At 34.0% G+C, this 21,945-nt stretch overlaps 1 protein-coding gene across 1 annotated transcript; it reads left to right on the top strand.

Moving 5' to 3' along the window:
* The first annotated feature begins 13,302 nt into the window (after window positions 1-13,302).
* On the top strand, window positions 13,303-21,655 carry LOC148618486 (uncharacterized). The gene is made up of 7 exons (XM_088576852.1): window positions 13,303-13,525; window positions 13,717-13,860; window positions 16,803-16,927; window positions 17,542-17,694; window positions 19,233-19,391; window positions 21,055-21,192; window positions 21,647-21,655. Exons 1-7 carry the CDS (start codon window positions 13,375-13,377, stop codon window positions 21,653-21,655), a joined length of 879 nt encoding a protein of 292 aa, XP_088432978.1. The 5' UTR covers window positions 13,303-13,374.
* Window positions 21,656-21,945: the final 290 nt, after the last annotated feature.

The raw sequence follows: 21,945 nt of genomic DNA, 5'->3' as shown, positions 1-21,945 counted from the left end.
GGGAGCATGGACCAAGTGCACAGTTAGGGTAAGCGTCCTCTGCTTTTCTAGAAACACCCGCCGAGTTGCTCATAAAAAGTCAAGTCCGGGGTAGAAAAAAAGAACCTCCATATCGTCCACCTACGAATATTTATTGGAAAGAGTGTCGTAATATCTTCAGAGATGCATTAATTTCTAGAATAATATAAAAAATAAATGGGCTTGGAAAGAATGTTTTAAGCCGGCAATAATATTGTTCCGATATGACGTATATATTATACAAAGTACACCGTAACGAAATAACTAATTATCGAAATTATACAGAGAGTAAAATAACTAAAGGACATCATAAGTCAGATGCTTTGTTGCATACTAATACCGATCGCAAAAACCTTATACCTGATATAAAAACTCCCCAAATGCCGTTCAAATTACGTTTTATTTTTTTTAGTTTTTGATTGACAATATATTTATTTGATTTGTTAATGCTCTTTACAGACAGGATGTTGGTATTTCAATGGGGACTAATTGTGCTCCTTATAGCCGATTTAATTTGTTTTTCTACTGCTATGATGCGCATTTCATTGCTAAAATTTTTAAAGATCCTTCAAAAATGATCTGTTGCATGAATTTACGATAATTTTAAATACCTTGATTAAATTTTGGTCATATGTAGCCTCAACTTCAAAGACTACATGTATGTTCAAAATATCTACCCAAAAGATTTTAAGCTGACTAACTCTAACAAAAGAGAGGATTTTGATATTCCGATTCGTATATGGTGATATTACTGAAGCCCCCTCTTATGGTATTAAAGTTTTGCAAGTAGTCCGTTTTGCTCGCGTTTGTAATAAAGTGTCAGATTTTAATATACACAATGAATTCCTTATCGATATCGATATGAAAATATAATAAAAACACTTATTTGTATTCATAAATAGAGATATTCGACATGTAATTGCATGCCTTCCTAATAACTAAGTCATTGTTGAGTATTCCGCTACATCTTGCCTATTTAGCATTTTACAACTACACTCCCCGAATCTATCGAAGTTACCAGTCCCACGGAACACCGTACACGGAACACGGTACAGGGTACACGGTACCCAGAACGCACACGGTATACGCAATGACCACGATACCCGGAAAGCACAAGGTAAACAGAATGGACACGAAACGCACACGGTACATGGAATGGACACGGTGAACGGAAAGCACACGGTACATGGGAAACAAAATTGATTTGAAATGAAGAATAATGTTGTCTTGAGTTGATTTTAACATATTTTGTTTAAATTTATAAACTAAGATTAAAAATTGATAAAGATATATTCATCTAACTATCCAAAATACAACCCTTAAAAGCCCGGGAAACTCGCAAATAATGGATTCAGCCTAAATCTTGATTAGTACACAATATACTTGACTTAAATCGCGGAAAAGACACAATCTTCATCGGGGAATAAATAAGCGAGTTTTAATACATGTATGTTACATCATATTAAGTGCTAGATTAAAGATCTACTACACGTTTTACAATACATGTAGCATGTCTCTTTATTTACGATGCAGATATTAATCATTTTAAATGTAAATATGATTTCAATAGTGCATTAGTATCGTCTGCTTTACAAATAATTATGATTGGTCGATATCATCTCATAACAAATAGCATGTAGTTTTAACAAGTTTGTGAATCATCGGCATACTAAGCTGATTTTCATAAATATCTCAACTCTGTTGGGCCTATATTGCAATCACCTCGTCCGGCTATTTTTTGTTAACATATTTTTTTAGCTTCTGTCGAAAAGAATGACATGAAACTGATATTAACACACCTTCCACACTGGAAGTTACGCATGCTTTTGCATCATATGCGGTAACGTCGGAATTCAGCAACACTTTTTGTTTCTAGCTTGCTTGTTAATTAAAACACGTGTGCAGTCTAGCGGAATACACAATATTTTTTTTATTGGTAGCAATTGAAATATCTTGAACATTTCTTACAAAATCGAAAAGATTAATTACATTGATTATCAGTACTACCGATAAATTAAATTTGCACATGCTGTGCACCGCAGCGTGGGATGCAACCGTAACATATATGCACACTCTTTCTGTCTAGAGAGGGAATATTGCAACTTTCTCCTAAGATAAGTTAAATTGTGCATTTTTATATACATGTATGATTTTATGTTCCATGTACCTATAGCAGAATTTGCACCTTTCACAACTTAGTATTTCGATTGAAAGAGCTTTCTATTCATCAGAAAATCGGGCTTTCATCAACACCCATTAGATAGCAGCTCATTGACGAAGATTTTCATTTCATTTGCTTATTTGCGCTTTCCGAAATAAAAAAAAACAGGTTTATGACTCTCTTTTCTACTTTCATTCATCTATTAGCAATCTGCTTTTCTATACCTTCTTAAAGTTCTGTCAACTCAATGCTGCGTTTCAGGTATTCCACTCCGATTTAAATCCTCGTGTCTAAACTAAAAATTTACTCTTACCTTTTTTGGTTTATTTATATTCATTCGTTTGTTAATAAGACAAAATAAAAATACTTTTAGTCTTTTTGTATCCCATCGATTTCGATTTTTGTCTCTTTCAGTTGTATGTTCTATACTTGTAATTGCAGAGACGAGTGTTTGGTTTTTGTTATCTAAAGCGGATAATATTTCCGTTTTATTTCCCCATTTCCCGATCGACGGAAAACGTTCCAAACGTTCAAAAAGTGAAAGTTGGACAAAGCGCTAGACACTTGTTTTGTTCGAATTTTATCCGTTTTAAACGGTTCAAATCATTAAAAATGAAATATGTGTATTCCTAAGTGTATGTTCAATTACAAGGTATCATTATTTCATAGAAGAAATTTCCAATTAATTGTAGAATTGCGTTGGATCATAGAATTTTCTCAACGAACCCGGAAAATATTGACAACTGGTATTTTTTTTAGACATTTAAAAAAGACGTAACTTTTTGGTTTGTACTGAAAATATTATCAAATGCCGACGAAGAGTTGCTGACAGTATGCACATTTATAGGAATGTTTTTATCGGAAAATAATATTGTGTAAATAAGTTCTTCCAATTACTTCCAAAATAAAAATTGATTACTGAACACTTTTAAAAATCGGACTGTTTACCAACACTTTCATTTTTGTATTGAATATTTTATCTGCCTAAAATTAACGCAGTTTCGATAATTATCTTAAAAAGAATATATGAAGTAATTCTTCCATGCAAATTTTGGCGAATTTCGTACCCCCTTGCGATAGCACAATTCACTATTTTATCTTTTTGGACCTACAATTCATTACACCCGGCAGGCGGAATTTTAACGTTTTTTTATGGGTTTTTGACTTGTTTAATAATATATATTTGATTGATAATAAAGAATTAGAAGTACCATTTGTGACAAATATTCAGAACTAATAATTTGTCCTGATTCAAACAGCATACATCTTTCACAAATCCACAGTTTTGATTGTTTACATTTGTCATTTATAGTATAAATAGGTGTGCTTTTCAACACGGCCACAATAACGTGCGTAACGTCAAGTGTTATTATGCAACTGATCACTAAATATTCCTTTCTTTACTTCCGTGTTTTTTCACTTAAAGTGACTATAATTCATTTTAAAATAATCAGCAACTTTGAAACTTACCAATTAAGGCCGGGGACGATGTATGGTGGGTTGAATCCATGTGCACAGATAAAGATTAAAGGATTTCCAGATTGTGGAATCTTGTCCAGTGACACCTTCTGCGTTACCCTTGCTGTCGATTGTAAATTTAAAGCTGCATTAGCTGCCAAATTTGTTCAGTTTTGATTCTACTGAATTTGGCTAATTCAATGAAATAAGTTTGTGTAATGCGATTAAAGCAATAAATGTCGATAAAACCTACAGAATGTTGTAAAAACAACGTTTTTTAATTAGAAAAGATCGATAGCTCCGATCTAATTATTTTTGCCATTACTTTCGAAGATTGCCGACAGGACATTCACCCGGGTTAAAAATACTTTAACCTTTATAAAAAAGGTAACAATAACAGACACGCAGGTAAGCACGTGTCTTGTTTTTATCTCTTTTCATCCATTTCTTGATTAGTTTCCAAATAAATAATGACCATATTTGTGCCACATTATATCACAATACGGCCGATGTTTTGTTTTGTTTTTTGTTTTTTTGTGTAGAACTAAAATTTTGTCAAGTGACAACGAATCATGTGATCGAAATTTCCTAACACAGATCAAAATGATAAATTTATTAAATAATACAAAACCGGACTATAAATGTGGCTACAAACAGCTGTCATTCCCAAGGCTCCAATGCTAATTGCACTAAGTTCAGTGTGTGATGGAGCTTCTACCTAGAAGAAGACCATACATCACCTAAGAGCTGCATGTTTGAACTAATAGCCCCGAAAATATTATGTGGGGTTTACTACCTTTCAGCGTGACACTGGCTCCTAGAAAACAATGCGCTTAAAATAGAATGAGAATTCCCCTGCATTTAACAAAATTAAAGGGGTCGTCATGCAGAACCCATAAAAATATTTAATTCAGTAAGTTACAGTGACAATTTTTATGTAAAAATAAAGAACATGTAATTCACTGTCAAACACAGTCAAGCTCACTTGTGCAGATTTGGTGTGCACTTTTTCCACAGCAACAAAACACAAGTACACTAAAACTTGTGTAGGACTTTCGCTAGAATTAGTGGTATGTTTTCGTACGATTTGAATGCAAGTACTCTTACTAAAGTCTTTATAATTCCATTGATTTCTAAAATAATTATAATAAATCGAAGCCTGAGTGAAATCGTACCTTTCCGGTAATAACATGGTAATATATACCGACATTTATAATCTGATACAAAATCTAATTTTATGTTTTAACCGATGACTCTAGAGACATACGACGTTTTCGGACATTGACCTTTAATTGAATCATACATATATTTTTGGCGGTTCAAATTTATTTAACAATAAATTTGTGCACTTGTATCTCTCATGATGTATATAAAAAAGCCTAGGAAAATAAATGTCTTTTATATATTACTTGCCTTCTCGAAGTCTATAAATGAGCGAAAAGCACACAGAATGGACCGGGAACACGAAAATTAGCACACGGTACACGGAACACGGTACATGGAACACAGATTATTGGAAATGTTGATTGATTCAGGGAGTGTACAAATCAGTCCACTGGAATTTTGGTGACAGATTATTTCTAATGCTGGAAATTTGATGGTATTGTCATTCTTTAATATGTGGTGAGCTAGCTTTCAGTATCTGCCAACGCTATTTAAGTAGATATTTCATTTGTCTATATGGTTTATGTTGATGTATTATTGAATGAATTGTAAAGTGCGTTTTTTTTTGTTTCAGTTCATTTTACATTACATTAAAGTGGGGCTATTAAGGCCTTATCAAACTAATGTAACTCCACCGCAGATTGCATGCGTCTGAGATATGGGTCATCAATGAGTCTTTGCGTCGTTATATTACTTTGTAGTTTCATTCTTAAGAATTGCCTTCGTCCCGTTTCCGTTCAGTTTAATACTTTGTTGTTGGGGCGCTCCAAAGCTTACTTAAATGTGTGTTCACAGTTATTGAAGAAATATTTCGGTGATCTCTGAAAGTATTATGGTTATTTGCTGGTGCATTTGTTACTTTTCACCATATCCATTCTGGTTCTATTATATCTAGAAAGCTTTCTTGTCAATTCTTAATATTTGCAAACCATTGTCAGGGAACGAACTGCGCTGATTTAGATTTAACAGATTTAATACAGAATGGTTAATATTCTAAAATCAAAGTCGCTAATCGTCAAATATTCACTGTCACTGATTTTGGCATACTTTAAACATCCGAAATGGTACAAATGCGATATGCTCTAAAATCGGGGGACTTCTGCAAAAATCTTGGTTCCCTTGAGATTATTGCGTGCTCTTTCGTTACCGTTATGACCCAAATGACTATATATAGATATCGGTGTACTGATGATATATATATGACCTTTATATAATCAATTGTAAAGAACGCCAGTGATTGAATCGGAAACTGGGTAATATTACATAAATTCAATGCTAACCGATCATTTTATCTTTTAATGTATACTTCCCGTTCTAATGCAAGCAAAAAACACGCATAGACATGTGTATGATACGTTTTAAAAAGGTACGTTGTAGCGATCTTTGGGTCACTTATGATATTGACAGGGAACCAGTTTATGAACCAGATAAAGCAGCTGGCAATGAATATTCATAAATATTGGGGCGTGCTAATGCATATGACCTATAAAGTCTTGTGACTAGCCTCAGTGCCTGAATCGGAAACTGGGTAGTGTTGAAAGCTAACTGATCATTTCATGTAAACTTCCGTTTTCAATCAAACAAGAAACACACGTAGAACACACGTGTATGATTTTTAGAGATACATTTTTATCTCGTATGAATCTAGAACTATAACGCTGTGGCGGTGACTCGGCGAAGATCTGCTGGATTATGTGGCGTATAACTACACATTAATGCAAATCATATGAAAATATTAAATACAGAAATTACGAGTGCAAGAAGTTGCTACTAGTAGCGACTTAAAAATGCCTGTCGACCCATCTGGGAGTTATGGTTCCTGAGATGATATTTTTTAAATGGTTTTCGAGCATTATCATAAAGTGTGAAACCAGGATTAAAAATAAATAAAATAAAATATATCAGTGTAGAGAGATATTCCAGTAGTTCCATTTTCAGCAAAGTCTTTTGACACTGGTTGACAATTGATGATAAACTATATACATCCCAGTTATGTTAATTGTAATGTTAATTGGGGAGTATAAAGTTATTTAAATATTAACGAAATGCTAAGACATTTAGTCGTGAAAAATCGTGAACGTGAAGAAAATAATATTAGTGCAAACAAATTTATAACGACTTCCTTAATCGCTAATATTTTTTCGCTTTCATCTTAAATTCTTAAAATGAAAAATATAACTTGTAATAACAAGATAAATGATTTGTTATAACAATACTAAATCGACTGCATAAATATGGCATGTATTAATATTACAACAGAGGTCGGTTGATGTGTCAGCCTATGAACTTTATATAAAAATGCAATATTTTAAATCAAATCTTGATCAAAGAAATGTACAACATTTTTGTTGTTGTTTTCCCTTATAAACGTTTCCATCACCGCTGGTATAATAGCGTAATGACCCCAAACACGGTAGTTCGTGGGTTTGTTTCCCGATCAAGCCAGACTTTAAAATTTGTTGTCACTGCTTTTTATGTCAATCACGCGGCTAATAAGAGAAAAAAATGACGACTAGCATGACTTAGACTATTGTTTCAAGGTGACACGTTTACCAACAGACTATTGTTTCAAGGTGACATGTTTACCAACAGACTATTGTTTCAAGGTGACATGTTTACCAACAGACTATTGCTTCAATGAGACTGTGAGCTAATATAACAAAATCGGCTCTGCATGTCGATCGTCCTGAAACAAAGCATGGTCTGCTTAATTAATCAACCGATCCTGAAATGCATGAATTATCTGCCATATGACATTAAGTCACAATCAAACGATTTTTTTGTTCGTATTTCTCTAGTTACACCCGCATGCTTGACTGAGATGATATTTAAGTCTACCTATACGGATTCGGCATCACCAATGTTAGTCTACTCGTCGGCAAAAGTCGTTATAGAAACACAAACTCAGAATCTTTGTTTCCAAAAAACTACCATATACTACGATTGGCAGCTATATTTGTATAGTTTGGTTGGAGGTAAAGTCACAGAGATAGATATGAGGAAGAATGGGAGTAAACATTATTTCCTTTTACGACCTGGTGACTTACAACCCGCAATTTACCGCTTGTATGTAAAAATAGGTTATCCAAATAATTTTACACATTGGATGGAAGACTCTATGTTTATCAAGATTGAAAACCTTCCACCAAACACATTCATCACTGGAGGGACTGGTAGGATCATTGGAGCAGGACTTACACAGTTTGATGGTAGATCACAATCTTATAGTCTTAAGAATTCACCAGGAGATCCCTCTGGCCTTGTCTTTAGTTGGGCATGTTTACGTTATGTTACTTATGATATCTATTATCTGCTTAGTCTATATGTTGATCCTAAGTTCGTATTTGGGGATCACACTTATCCATTAAAATGGTATGATACCAGTTTATTAGAGATAATAAATGATTTGGTAAAGGCGGTCAATGGGACACTACTTCTTGAGTATGTGAAACAGCAACCTATTTATGGGAATACTGCCGAAAATCTCTACGTAACATTTACTCAGAATTTTAGCAGCACACATATTGGGAATGGGAGTGTCAATATTTCAATACCTGATGATCTAAACTGTACCCACTTTCTGATTAATGAGACTTCAGCTCTTACTGATTTTTTTGACATTAAGTTCATGTCAAACATGGTAAAAAATAGGGAACCAAAACTTCAAGAGAACATTTTTTTACCGGAAGGCCATGAACAAATGACAAAAGATTTTTTGGCAGTAAAGAACAAGACTTTTTATTCAAACGAAACATTTTTAATGGGTATAAAAGATGTTGGGGATTTTCTATCAGACAGTTATTCACTAGTTTACAGTCTTAATAAACTAAGAAACGTTTCCGGTGTTAACTTCGATAGCAGCTTCCTGAGTGACATGACTATTTGGTTAGTGGAGGTGGACAAGGTCACAAATGACTTAAACTCACTCTGCACTGTAATTAGTGAGTACAAGAATGAATTGTCAAATATTGAAGCAGGTTGGCCACTAATAAATTACGTGGGTATCCAGGGCTATCTAAGGCTGTATATTAATAGGTTACCACAATCCTCCAGAAAGTACTTACTACAGTTTTTGTACACTTTGTATGATACAATATTCAGACTGAAGGACTATGACTGGAATTGGATAGAGGAGAAAGAGAAAATGTTTATAAATTGGATGGTCGATATCTTAGTAGTTGAAGCTACGTGTAGTGATTTCATGGGAACAATTGACGGATTTGCCAATCTTAGTGTTACACAACAAAATGTACTGGATGGCTATGGGTATTTAGTTTACCTCAGAGCTGATGATGACGGTTCTGTTGAGTATTTTATACAGCACACACAAACAATAAGTGGAGATCCTCCCGAACTGGAACTTCAGTAAGTGTTTAGCATTATTTAGAATATAATTAAATCTGACGATGCTTCTTCCATATGACTAAAAGAAAGTCATGAACGGTACACAACAAACGAGAGTAATATATAAGTAGTATAGGGTTCAGTTATATCAAAACTGCTATCGAGCACAGATGTGCAGAACAAATTCAACCGAATAAGAATTAAATTTACTGTGTCTTTTAGGAAAAGATACTATTGTCAGGTTTTTTTCTTGTTTTACACTAACATTTGATTAAAAATGTATTTGAATATGCGGAATTGTATACGTTTATCAATAGATGCCGATTAAATTGCATGAAGAAAACAGCCATAAGTTCCATGATGTCATTGGTAGCAGTTTGCACGTCCTGTACGAATGATGAGGTTAAACATGCAACATTCTCTTGGGAACTCAGACGTTTTAATATAACCAGCAGAATATCAGAGGGTTATAAAGGATGGCAGGATATGATGCTTACAGGTAATATCGTCACTGAAGTTCACTCAATTTATATATCTAACATATAAACTATTTATGAAATCAACCATTTCATTGGTTTTTTTTAGATTGAACAACATTAAATAATTGTATGGAATAAAATCCAATGGACATTAATTGTGCTCCTCTCCTAACTGATTTCTTTTCATAATCATCATTTCTTCAGAATCTTGTACAGAAAACAAATTAAAAGATGCCTTAACGTTACATACACATATATTGATGTATTGTCGATGAAGTGACTTTCGTTTACTTATAACAAAACTAAACAAGTACTTAAACAAAGGTTGGCTGTCCTTGAACCATGTATTGTGGATTCCTCTCTTCAATTACTTTTAAAAGACGAATGTCTCTTAGCTTTTTCTGTCTTACTCGTTTAAATGAAATACTGGTAGGTCAAAACACGAATGTTCAAAAGTTGTGCAAGTTAAAAAAAAATGTTTTCCAGAATTTAAGAAATCTAATTTTCCTAAAAGTTTAACACTACACATGCGACATTCCAAAAAAATGAAATCACATTATCCAACTTCTATTTCTATTCCAGCATCTGCATCTGAACCAGAAATTTGCCCTATTAGAACAATATTTTTGTACTTACAAAGTTTTAAACATTTTTCAGGACCATCATTTAAGTTTCGGTACCATTATTCTGTCACACACCATTTTATTACTAAAATAACTAACTTACTAAATTCTTTATTTATTTTGTTTGTTTGTTTGTTTGTTGGGGTTTAACGTCCGAGCAGCAATATTTCAGCTATATTCAGACGATGAACATGAAAAGGATGATAAAATGAACATGAAATGAAAAAAAAAGGACGGGACACAAGGATAATAGGGTCAACAAATTTTGATTGCCACAGGAAAAAGGGAGGATTGGTAAGGTCGGCCAATTTAGCCTCCTGTGGCGGAGTGCAAGGGTTCCTTCTCCTATCGAATACCACAGCAGGGTTCTTTAACATGCGAGGAACGTGGCATCTTTCCCAACACGGTGCACCACTATGGTTTGCGGTCAGGTTTTCCGTATTATAACCTGACTACCCCAGCATGTAACACGCCAGGGGTACCCCATTCCACCACCTGGGGCACACATCACAGTTGCTCTGTGGGCAGAGCGCCTAGCCCCCGGCTAGGTTTCTGAGCACTATTTAGTCGCCTTATACGACAGGCTTAGCGCTGCTGCAGGCCTATTCTTTTAACACCCGGACCTGCACGGGGTAAATTCTTTATTTAAAAAAGGTAACATATTTTACCAGAAAATATGTTAATCTCCCCTGTGGCCTGCACAAATACAAACAAATAATGATAATAAAAAATAATGATAAACACAATACAAGTCTATAGGCATACATAATTATGATCATTATTCTGAAGTATATATGAATAAGATATTATACAATACAATTTGTTACTAAGTATCTTCATTTTCTTGATGATTTAGTAGGTAGGCATTACATTTTTTTTTCTAAAATTTTCAATACATTTTGACTGCTTTAGTTCTAGTGGAAGATAGTTCCAGAAGATTGTTCCAGTGTATTGAAATGTTTTTGTTCTCTCCAAAATTAGAATTTGATCTATTTATATAAAGGTTACTTGATGTCGCTGATCTTAATGTGTATGTATTTATGGAAGAGCGTATTGCAAATCATATCTAAATGGTGTTTCTATCATTGGTACTATATTATGCTACAAGTGTCTTTGTCAGGATAATGCACTTAAAGACCTTCTGAACATTTTGCATACAGGTACATGTATACATCCCGCCGTATTTTTTGTCTCAAGTAATTATTTTCTGGCCTCTGTACGTCTTGTATTGGTTTCACCTTTAGTTTATTTTTTGTTACTTGCTTATATAGGGGCAACTCTTCAGCTGTATCTTTGTATAATGCGGTTTAGAGGTCAGCTGCAGCATGTCATGTGCTGTGAGGTTTCCCTTGTCGTTCATTAAAGATCATTTCTATCCCGGTGAGGTTGTTGTCTCTGTGACATATTCACCATACCTATTTTCGTTCTATTCACCCGACTTAAGCACATATATTATTAAAAGCTTGTGCAGCGCTGTGAGGTCAGGAATAGCCTGCTCTTTTCTATCCAAGTAGTAGAGAACTAATTCACTATTCTGCTTACTTTTACCTGATATAAACAACTATAATTGTATATTAATGAAGTTGTATAGTCAAGATTATAGTGATCTATTGTAATATTAATCCATATTGTTTTTATGTATGTATATGAAATAAGGTTTGTCAGATCCATCATGCAGCTTTAAATCCACCTGACCTCTTTACCAACCTCTTTACTGATAAGTGACACAGAAGTATACATGTACTTTGTTTTTTGATTGTATACGTGTACAAACTGTATTTGTTATTAACTCCATAAATCACTGGCCGTTACGGTCGTCCGCTTTACCCCAGTGAAAAGTGTTAAATACCTAACGCATTTTTATTAATTGATACATGCTACATTTATTAAACAATATATCTTTAAGAGACATTTTCTCATGCTAACCTACATGTACATGTATATGTCATTGGAAACTGCTCACATACGTGTCATTTGTATGTTAATAATTTGATGTTGTACATATATATTTTATCCTCCATGTATCTATTTCCTGCTTCTATCAATGAACACAACATTCATCTATGAGTTTTTAATTTCAAGTGTACACATTTGATTTTTATGTTGGAGTGTTCTTATCATATTTAATATTATCAGGTCAACAGTTTAAGAATTTGTCAGCATTTGGAAGTTATCTCTAGCTGAGGGTATCACACATGTGATACTTTGTCTGATAGTTCACATATTACAATGTATACAATATTACTTTCGGAAGTTTTATGGTCGTCATCATGAACTCGTGGATCGTTACGGCGTATCCATCTGCACCATGAAAAATGATTTGTTCAACGTGTCATAGTTTTCCTTTCCTTTTACTTCTACCCCGGACTTGACGTTTAATGAGCAACTCGGTGGGTGTTTCTAGAAAAGCAGAGGACGCGTAGCCATTTTTGATTAATTATCTTTGTTAGCTTTGGCCGTTTTTTTTTATGCCATCCCCTTTTTGTTGTAAGGAGACTTTCTAAATTTTATGGGGGAGTAATTTACTTGGATATTGTTTTCTTTTGTCATTACCAAAAAAGCTTAGTTGTCACAGTTTGAATTAATTTGAACTTATCTCCTGGAATTTGGTACAGTCTTGAAAATAAAATGAATTATATGGCTTAAGATGCCCTTGTATGACCCATAAATGTTATAATTGATCATTTCACTTTATTTACATCAAGTAGAGATCTGATTTTATTATTGATGATTTTTAACCTACCACCATTCCTTTCTCCAACCTTTAATTTGGTCTGCTATGTTTCATGCATATGAGTTACTGGGAGCGACTGCTTATAATGCAATTTTTTGTTGACTCTCAAACATTTTAGGGGAAGTTATATACGTTATAGGTTTATAGTGTTATGTTCACTATTTTCATTCTTCAAGTTAATGTATATGTGTACACTTTTTTTTATGTTATTTCAAATACCAAATATCATGTTTTAATGGCATTTACTTGAGACTGTTTTCCAAATTATTAGCCTTACCAAAAAGAATTGTCACACCTTAAAAAATGCAAACTTATTCACTGGAACATAGTGCATTATAAATACCTTTTATATACTTATTTGATCTTTTAGATTTGAATAGCCCTAAATTTGTTATGAAGTCTGGACTTCCGGAAAACCAGGGGTTTATTGTAAAAGCATCGATAAAACTAGCGTCTGGACGGTATACTCAAAGTATCTGGCTGATCACAACAGATTTTGTACCCTATGGTGGAAAGTGTACTGTCAAACATAGTTCTAGTTTTGGTAAGTTTTTCATTGTAATGTTTCATTGAAGGATAAAATATATGATATGACTTTGTTATACTACGTTTTTTTGTTAATACAACTGGACATCTGTTCTTTCAGATATCTTTTGAGTATAAGTTTTAATTGAACATATAAAGACAGTAAAAATGCGAAGTTACCTAATGAATCAATTAGTTGGTCTATTATAGCGGATCAGTATGAAGTACATGCGATAGGATGGAAAGATGAAGGGTTCAGGATACGAAAAGACTACAGAGTCGATTGGAAAGAACAACTTAATTACCGAATAGACCAAGTAAACAACGCAGGTTCATCGATTTTATATTATGGAGGTATGTGTATCATGAACTGTTACAAGTAATGTAACATAAAGATCTTAATTGAATATTGTATTTAAAAACATTGATAATACAAATAAGGGTAACAAAAAAAGCGTCTGGTACCGCAATGGTCCAGACTTGGTACAGGCACTTCAGACGAAATGGTGGGTTAAATCTAGGTTTTGCAACGAGCTAAATCTCCCTTTTATATTGAGACGTCACTATACCAGTGGTGATTAAAAAGTATGCTATTGTCATAATCGGTAAATCGGTAAAACATTTAAAAAAATCATTAGTCTTTGTTTTAGAAGAAACTGAGTATTTTTCAAGTAAGAACTGATGTTTAAAAAGCATTTTGTAAGAGGCCTTTTAAGACGCATTTCCTCATACCCCTGATTCAGGAATCTGTTCCGCAGATATTTATGGCATTCACGGAAATCAGAGTAGTCAGTACTTGTTCTAGCGTAGCGAATCAAATGTGAAAGAGTAATCAATGGAACCAAGATTATAGCGGCCATCAAAAATGTAATCCAGGGACAAAAACCAGACATGGAAAACAGACACACACAACAAAGAACATAAAGTGACTTTATGTCCCTGTGTTTGAATCGGAAACTAGGTAATATTACATAAATTCAATGCTAACCGATATTTTTGTTCTTTTAATATAAACTTCCCGTTCACAATGAAACAAAAAAAACCAAAAAACGAAAACGAAAACACACAAATAGACGTGTATGATATTGTTTTAAAAGGGTACGTTGTAGCGATCTTTAGCTCGCTTATGATATTGACCAGGGAACCAGATAAGTAACCAGATTAAACAACTAGTAATAAATATTCAAAGATATTGGGGGAACGTGCTAAAGTATATGACTTATATAGTCTTGTAACGAGCCCCTGTGCCTGCATTGGAAACTGGGTAATTTTCAATTCTAACCTACCATTTCATGTAAACTTCCCGTTCCCATACAAGCAAGAAACAGACGTAAAACACACGTGTATGATATTTAATAGGTACATTTTTATCTCGTATGAAGTTAGAGCTATGACGCTATGGCGGTAAACACGGCACAGATCTGCAGCATGACGTGGAGTATAAGTATATAATTATGCAAATCATAGCCGAATATAAAGTTCTGAAATTACGAGTACAAGAAGTGGCTAACAATATTAATATTTTGAGAAAATAACTTAAGTTTAGGAAAGTTCATAGTAACAATAAAAAATGGACAAAAGTGCTACTTAATATCGATGGATACATGCCAAATAGCATTGCATTCATTTAATAATAATATCTGAAATAGAAGAAAGATTTCATAGAAGATGTTATTCGTTATTTTTTATATATCGTGATTGTCATGAAGATAAATTGATTGACGGTGTAATTTTTCGTTTGTTACGATTTGTGCGTTTGTTCCTAGTCTTTTAATAACAAATGTCGTTACATTTACTTGAACATCTCGACGTTTTTCATATACCCACGATATCATTATATGGACCGATACAATGAGCAGTTTGAAGTTTCTTTATCCATCAATGTTTGCAAATATTCTAGACTTTTGATGCTGCTTGTGAGACTCTCCATTGTTTATGAATTACTTCCATTAATAGCATTAAAACCTATGATTTTTCAACACTGTATACTTCTATTCCCCATACTTAGTTAAAATCCCGACTTGAAAACATTATGCATCGTTGTTTTTTCCAAAAAAAAAGATGGTACAACTAGATATAAATATATAGTTCTTGATAGAGATTCCTCATACTTTGAGAAATAATTCCAAATCATCTTCCATATATACAGAGGAAGATGTTTAGAAAATGCTGGAATTTTTGATCAATTACATCTTTGTCCAGTGTGGTGGACGTGTTTTTAAACAAACGGACGGCATTCCAATGGGAACAAATAGTACTCCTTTACTTGCTGACCTATTCCTTCACTCTTATGAGGTTGACTTTATAGCTGATCTGATCCGAAAGTAAGAATATCGTTTGGCTAGATCCTTTAATCTCAGTTTTCGCAATATAGATGACGTATTATCTTTAAACAATTCTAATTTCGGGGGTTTGATACATCGCATCTACCCCAAAGAACTTGAGATAAAGAATACTACAGACACTGTGAAGTCAGCCTCGTATCTTGACCTACACTTAGAAATCGATGGTAAAGGAAAACTATTGACCAAACTTCAGGACAAATGTGATGACTTTTCATTCAAAATTATCAAATTTACTTTCATCTGTGGCAACATCCCTTCAGCACCTGCGTATGGAGTGTTCATATCACAACTCATACGTTATGCAAGAGCTTGCCGAAACTACGCAGACTTTTTGTATCGCGCTAGAACTCTAACAAATAGGCTTCAGAAACAGGGTTATGTTGTTACAAGATTGAAGTCATCACTACAGAAATTTTATGGTCGTCAACATGAAATCGTGGATCGTTATGGTGTAGCCATCTGCACCACGAAAACTGATTTATTCAACGGGTCATAGTTTTCCTTTCCTCGTTTGTCTACCCCGGACTTGACTTTGTTTGGGCAACTCGGCGGGTGTTTCTAGAAAAGCAGAGGACGCTTATCCTACCGGTGCACCTGGTCCATGCTCCCAGTTTTTAGTGGAGTCCGAGTTGCTCATTTGCTTTTGTTACTTTGTATGTATGATTTTAGTTACTCTATGTTCTTTGTTGTGTATGTCTGTTTTGCATGTCTGATCTTTGTCCCTGGACTGCATTCTTTTGATTAACGATATAACCTTGGTACCCGTGATTACACTGCTAGTAGTTATGTTTGTACAAATGTTGGCATTTGAGATTTCTGTATTTCTTCAGTCTCCGAGATTAATAAACACATTTCTTAAGGAACATGACAGGGAATGTTTTGGAAATTCCTTCACATTGTTCGGTAATATCATTTAATGAATTTTTATAAGTATTTGTGTTTTCATTTTAGACGAAGAATTGAGTAGTATAAAAATAAAGCCCGGCTTGATTGAGGACAATTATACTGTGACATTAGAAGTACAAATCTATGATATATTTAAGGACTACGCCAAATGTTACGTGACAATACCCAATGTAAGCTTGAAAGAATTTTACAAAATAAATAGCATAATGCAACAAATAAGTTAATAACCAATCTACAAATAATACTACTTCATTTACAAATCAGTGTCATTGAAGACAATTGATATCACCATGCTTTAACCAACGCACATTGAAGACAATTGATATCACCATGCTTTAACCAACGCACATTTTCAGGATACCCATTTCATTACATATCAGAGTTTGCTCTATGGTAACTTAGTTCATTATTACAATGAATAACTAAATGCTAATTCCTTTATAAATAATTCAGTTAGTACTAAAGTATATGGAATATTTGTATCCTGTTCTTTTACTTCTGTCATTTTCAATTTGTGTTTCATTTCTGTTTCAAAAACATAGAATTTGAAATGTTCGTTTACTTAATGGTGCATAATTCTAGTCAAAATTCTGCATATCAGTATCATTTATGAACTTTTAATTCTTTATCTTCCTACGTATTTGATTCTAATGCTGCTTGCTAATGAAAGATTTCTTGTTCGAACACTTGTAAAGTATACCAAAATGTGCAATATTTATAAGATTGTTTTTTTTTTGTAATTGTGACCTCAACTACAATTCTGAAATCAATATTTTTCTTGCAGGTAAAGCCACCCGTTGATCGCACGATGGACAATGATGATCTTAATAGATTTATTAAGAAATCCAATGATGATATAGACTACCATTATAATACTGGCAATTATAAACTTGTTGCAATGAACACTGAAGTGGTCGGTGCGACAGTAATGGGTATAGTACGTAAAGCTTTTTCGAAGTCTGCATAACCCAAGTGCTAAACATGCTTAACAACACACATATTTAATACATATTTAATACATACCATTGTCTGGAAACTCTTTAGAATGTTTTTAACAATGAAAATATCAGTGAAATTTAGGTTTATCTGATGTTTATAGCTAAATTGTAGTTGAATTTTGGAATGAAAAATACGGTTAATTTCTTCCATAATTTTAACACCATTTTGTATTATAATAAACCACAAGTTGTCTGATATCAAAGGAATTTCCAGGGAAACAAACGTTGTATGGATTTATTAAAAAAACTATTCAAGTGTGAATATCTATTAGACAATGAATCGAACGCAACATGATTTAAAGGACCTTTTAATATATATAATTTAAGGCACTGAAGAAGGTCATTAGTTGACTGAAAATTGTGCTCATTATATTTTTATCATTGTGCATTAATATCTTTATCTCTTACTTTTAATTATCTTAAATTAGCATTTAGATCCAAAATTTAGAGTAAAATCTTAATATTAATGCAAAATCAACGTATTGTATCTATACATACAAAACAGTGCATTTCCGACTTCTTGTTTTTCAATATATATATATATATATATATATAGAAAGGTCTGAAAAACATCGTGTACGAAGTTACAGCCGTAGATTAATCCTACGAGGAGGAATGACCCGGCCAGCGAAAGCTATATTTTTATATAGCCTAGCTGGCCGAGTGGTCTAGGGCGCTAGACTTAGTGCAGGCGGTGTTGCCATAGATGTCACAGCGGTACGAATTCGAGTCCGCGGAGGGAACGACCAAACATTTGCATCGCAAATTTGACAGTTCTAACATCGTTGGGAATTTTTCAGACCTTTCTGAACGTTTATGTATCTTCCCTGTATCAATTTGATCCGATGGAACATTGTAGCGAATAGACTCGTCACATCCTGAGACGTTTATATATATATATATATATCTCGTTCAATAATAGAAATCCTGTATACAGATTTATTTGTTGTCGAATAAAATTTCAACACGACTAGATATTTCATTTTGTATTTCACATATTTCACAAGTACTTTCACTGCTTGCGCAGATCTTCAGGTGAATGAATACATATAGTAACTTGGTAACGTTCTTTTGACGTTACGTTATAATAGAACAACATGGTAACGTTAAAAATAGAAATCGAAAGTATAAAAATAATCTAAATATAGATTTATAAACCGCCTTGAATTTTTTAATAAAATTTCTTTCCTTTATTTCTCTTAGACAAATCCCGCTCAGCGCCCACATAGATACTTGTGGGCGCGGTAATTTTTTTTATTTTTCCTTTCTATAAAATGAACATAGATAGTGATTCCAGTGATTATATATATATATTGATTTCAACCCGTGTGGATAAATCCAAAAATACGTGTGTATATATTAAAAAGTCCCTTAAAATGGTTTTGCGTTCAATTCATTGCCTAATTGAAATTGTCTGTGATATAATAGTATTTCTGTATACATGTTCAACAAATTCTGCACAACATTTACTCCGTAGGATATTCCTGACAATGGTTTAGATCTTGCGCCTTCAAACTGGACAAAACTAGGGAGGAAAAAACTTGAAAATGGAACTGTGCAGCGCTTGTCTTTTGATGATTTATGGAATGCTTTCAACAATCAATCCCAAGAACAAGCCATTGAAATCATTCAGCAGGTAAAGAGAGAGAGAGAGAGAGAGAGAGAGAGAGAGAGAGAGAGAGAGAGAGAGAGAGAGAGAGAGAGAGAGAGAGAGAGAGAGGTGGCAATTAGTAAAACAAAAACAACTGCGTATGCAATAAAGTTACAATTTCCCAAACTCATAATCATTTGTTTTGCTTTTTAGAAAAAGCTATGTACATAGAGTTGTGAGGTGTTTGAGTTACTGTAGGAGTAGTTCAATAACAACTGTTACAGTATATACATACAGTTGTGAAGGTGTTTCAGCTACTGTAGGAGTAGGAGTAATAAAAATTAAGACAGTCCATGCTCCATGCTCCCAGTTTTTAGGCCCCGTGCAGGTCCGGGTGTTAAAAGAATAGGCCTGCAGCAGCGCTAAGCTTGTCGTAAAATGCGACTAAATAGTGCTCAGAACCCTAGCCGGGGGCTAAGGCGCTTTGCCCACAGAGCAAATGGGATGTGTGACCCAGGTGGTTGAATGGGGTACCCCTGGCGTGTTACATGCTGGGGTTGTCAGGCTATAATACGGAAAACCTAACTGCAAATCATAGTGGTGCACCGTGTTGGGAAAGATGCTACGTTCCTCGCACGTTAAAGAACCCTACTATGGTATTCTCCCGGAGTAGGAACCATAGGCTCCGCCACAGGAGGCTAAATTGGCTGACCCTACCCACCTCTCCCTATTTCCAGTGGCAATCAAAATTTGTCGACCCCATTGTCCTTGTGTCTCATCCCTTTTTCATTTCATCATCATTTCATGTTCATTTTATTATCAATTTCATGTTCATTGTCTGAATATAGCTGAAATATTGCTGCTCGGACGTTAAACCCCAACAAACAAACAAACCAACCCAGTTTTTAGTGGAGTCCGAATTGCTCATGTATGATTTTAGTTACTTTATGTTCTTTGTTGTGTATGTCATCCTCTTTTGAACGTGCTCTTTTGTGTTACTTTAAATTTGCACCATGAAAACTGATTTATTCAACGGTTCATAGTTTTCTTTTCCTCGTTTGTATACGTCGGACTTGACTTTTTATGAGCAACTCGGCGGGTGTTTCTAGAAAAGCAGAGGACGCTTACCCTACCGGTGCACCTGGTCCATGGTCCTAGTTTTTAGTGGAGTCCGAGTTGCTCATTTGCTTTTGTTACTTTGTATGTATGATTTTAGTTACTCTATGTTCTTTATTGTGTACGTCTGTTTTCCATGTCTGGTCTTTGTCCCTGGATTACATTCTTTTGATTAAGGCTATAACCTTGGTTCCCTTGATTACTCTTACAGTAGAATGTTTCTACTAGAGACAGTGCTATATATATATATACATTAAAGACACATCGCCTGTTTTTATCATTTAATACAATTTGATTACAAATATCCGTTATTAAAATTGAAATTACTATGAAATTGGGAAGTTGAATAATTTCTTTTGTGATGATGTGGCTCTCTTTTTGGAAAATGCAAGAGAGTTCACTGCCCGAGACATCCATTTATGTTAAGTTAATCTTTGCAAACATACCATCGTAAGCTTTGAAAACTGGTTTTCTGCCTACTTAGAGATTCTGCATTTTTGCAGTCATCATGCAGGTCCTCTCCGCGTTTATAGTGTGTTTTATAAGACTTGCAGGCTCTAAGCTTTACTTTTTCTCTTTTGTTTTAAATAAGGCTATGGACAACTACACATCAATCCTAGATAATGTTTCCTATGCTGTAAGCGTTGAATCACTTACCAATATACGACAGCTATGTAACAGTATCGGTACAGTTATTAACAATAAAGATTATGTCGTCAGATCTGCTGCTGTGAGTAGAGTTTCCGTATATATATGCATCGCAAATTTGACAGTTCTAACATCGTTTGGAATTTTTCAGACCCTTCTATACGTTTACATTATCTTCCCTGTAACAATTTGATCCAATGGAGCAGTGTAGCGAATAGAATCGTCACATTCTGAGACGTGCAAATATATACAAACAAATTGCGGACGTAATGTAATAGGGTGAACAACTTTCAATTTAGTGTTTTTTATTTTAATCATTTACATAAAAATACAACTTTGAATAATGTATATACAGATACGCAAAAGACGATGATAGTGGCTAAATATGTATTCACTATCATTTTAGAGTTGTGTCTAAAATGCTACTAAATCTATTTTGTAGTCTTTTTAGACAACGCTTTAAAACAATGTGATGTTCAATGAAGATAAAAGATCAATTATATTTCGTAACTTTAATATATTTATGTATGCTGCAGGTTTCTTAAAACGTCCATCACTCCGGTGTTCATCTGCTGTATTGGAAAGTAAATAATCATGACAATCACGTAGAACAACAAAACAGTGGTATAATCTATATAACCTGTGCAACACTCTAAACGCAAAAAATGTTTAATTGTAATATCACTGACTTGGTATACCAATGTTTTTTTGTTGCAGTGGATGGCTTTAGAGGGCAACAAGAAAATGGTAAATGAATTCATTCAGTTGTCAGAGAATGATACATACCCGAAATATGAAGATTATATACACACTTCCGAAGGTACGTTTTAATTAA

The sequence above is a fragment of the Perna viridis genome, chromosome 4 (assembly GCF_037379345.1).
Source record: "Perna viridis isolate PV_CMFRI_1.1 ecotype Kerala chromosome 4, ASM3737934v1, whole genome shotgun sequence".
NCBI classification, from domain to species: domain Eukaryota; kingdom Metazoa; phylum Mollusca; class Bivalvia; order Mytilida; family Mytilidae; genus Perna; species Perna viridis.
Note: the sequence above shows the minus strand (reverse complement) of the source record. Positions and strands in the feature narration are given on the sequence as shown.

Excerpts from the sequence above, each read along its gene's own strand:
- LOC148618486 (XM_088576852.1), top strand. The coding sequence starts at position 13,375 with ATGAAGTCTGGACTTCCGGAAAACCAGGGGTTTATTGTAAAAGCATCG. Across the intron at positions 17,695-19,232 it reads GTGCGACAGTAATGGGTATA|GATATTCCTGACAATGGTTT; the intron begins GTACGTAAAGCT and ends TTTACTCCGTAG. Across the intron at positions 19,392-21,054 it reads CCATTGAAATCATTCAGCAG|GCTATGGACAACTACACATC; the intron begins GTAAAGAGAGAG and ends GTTTTAAATAAG.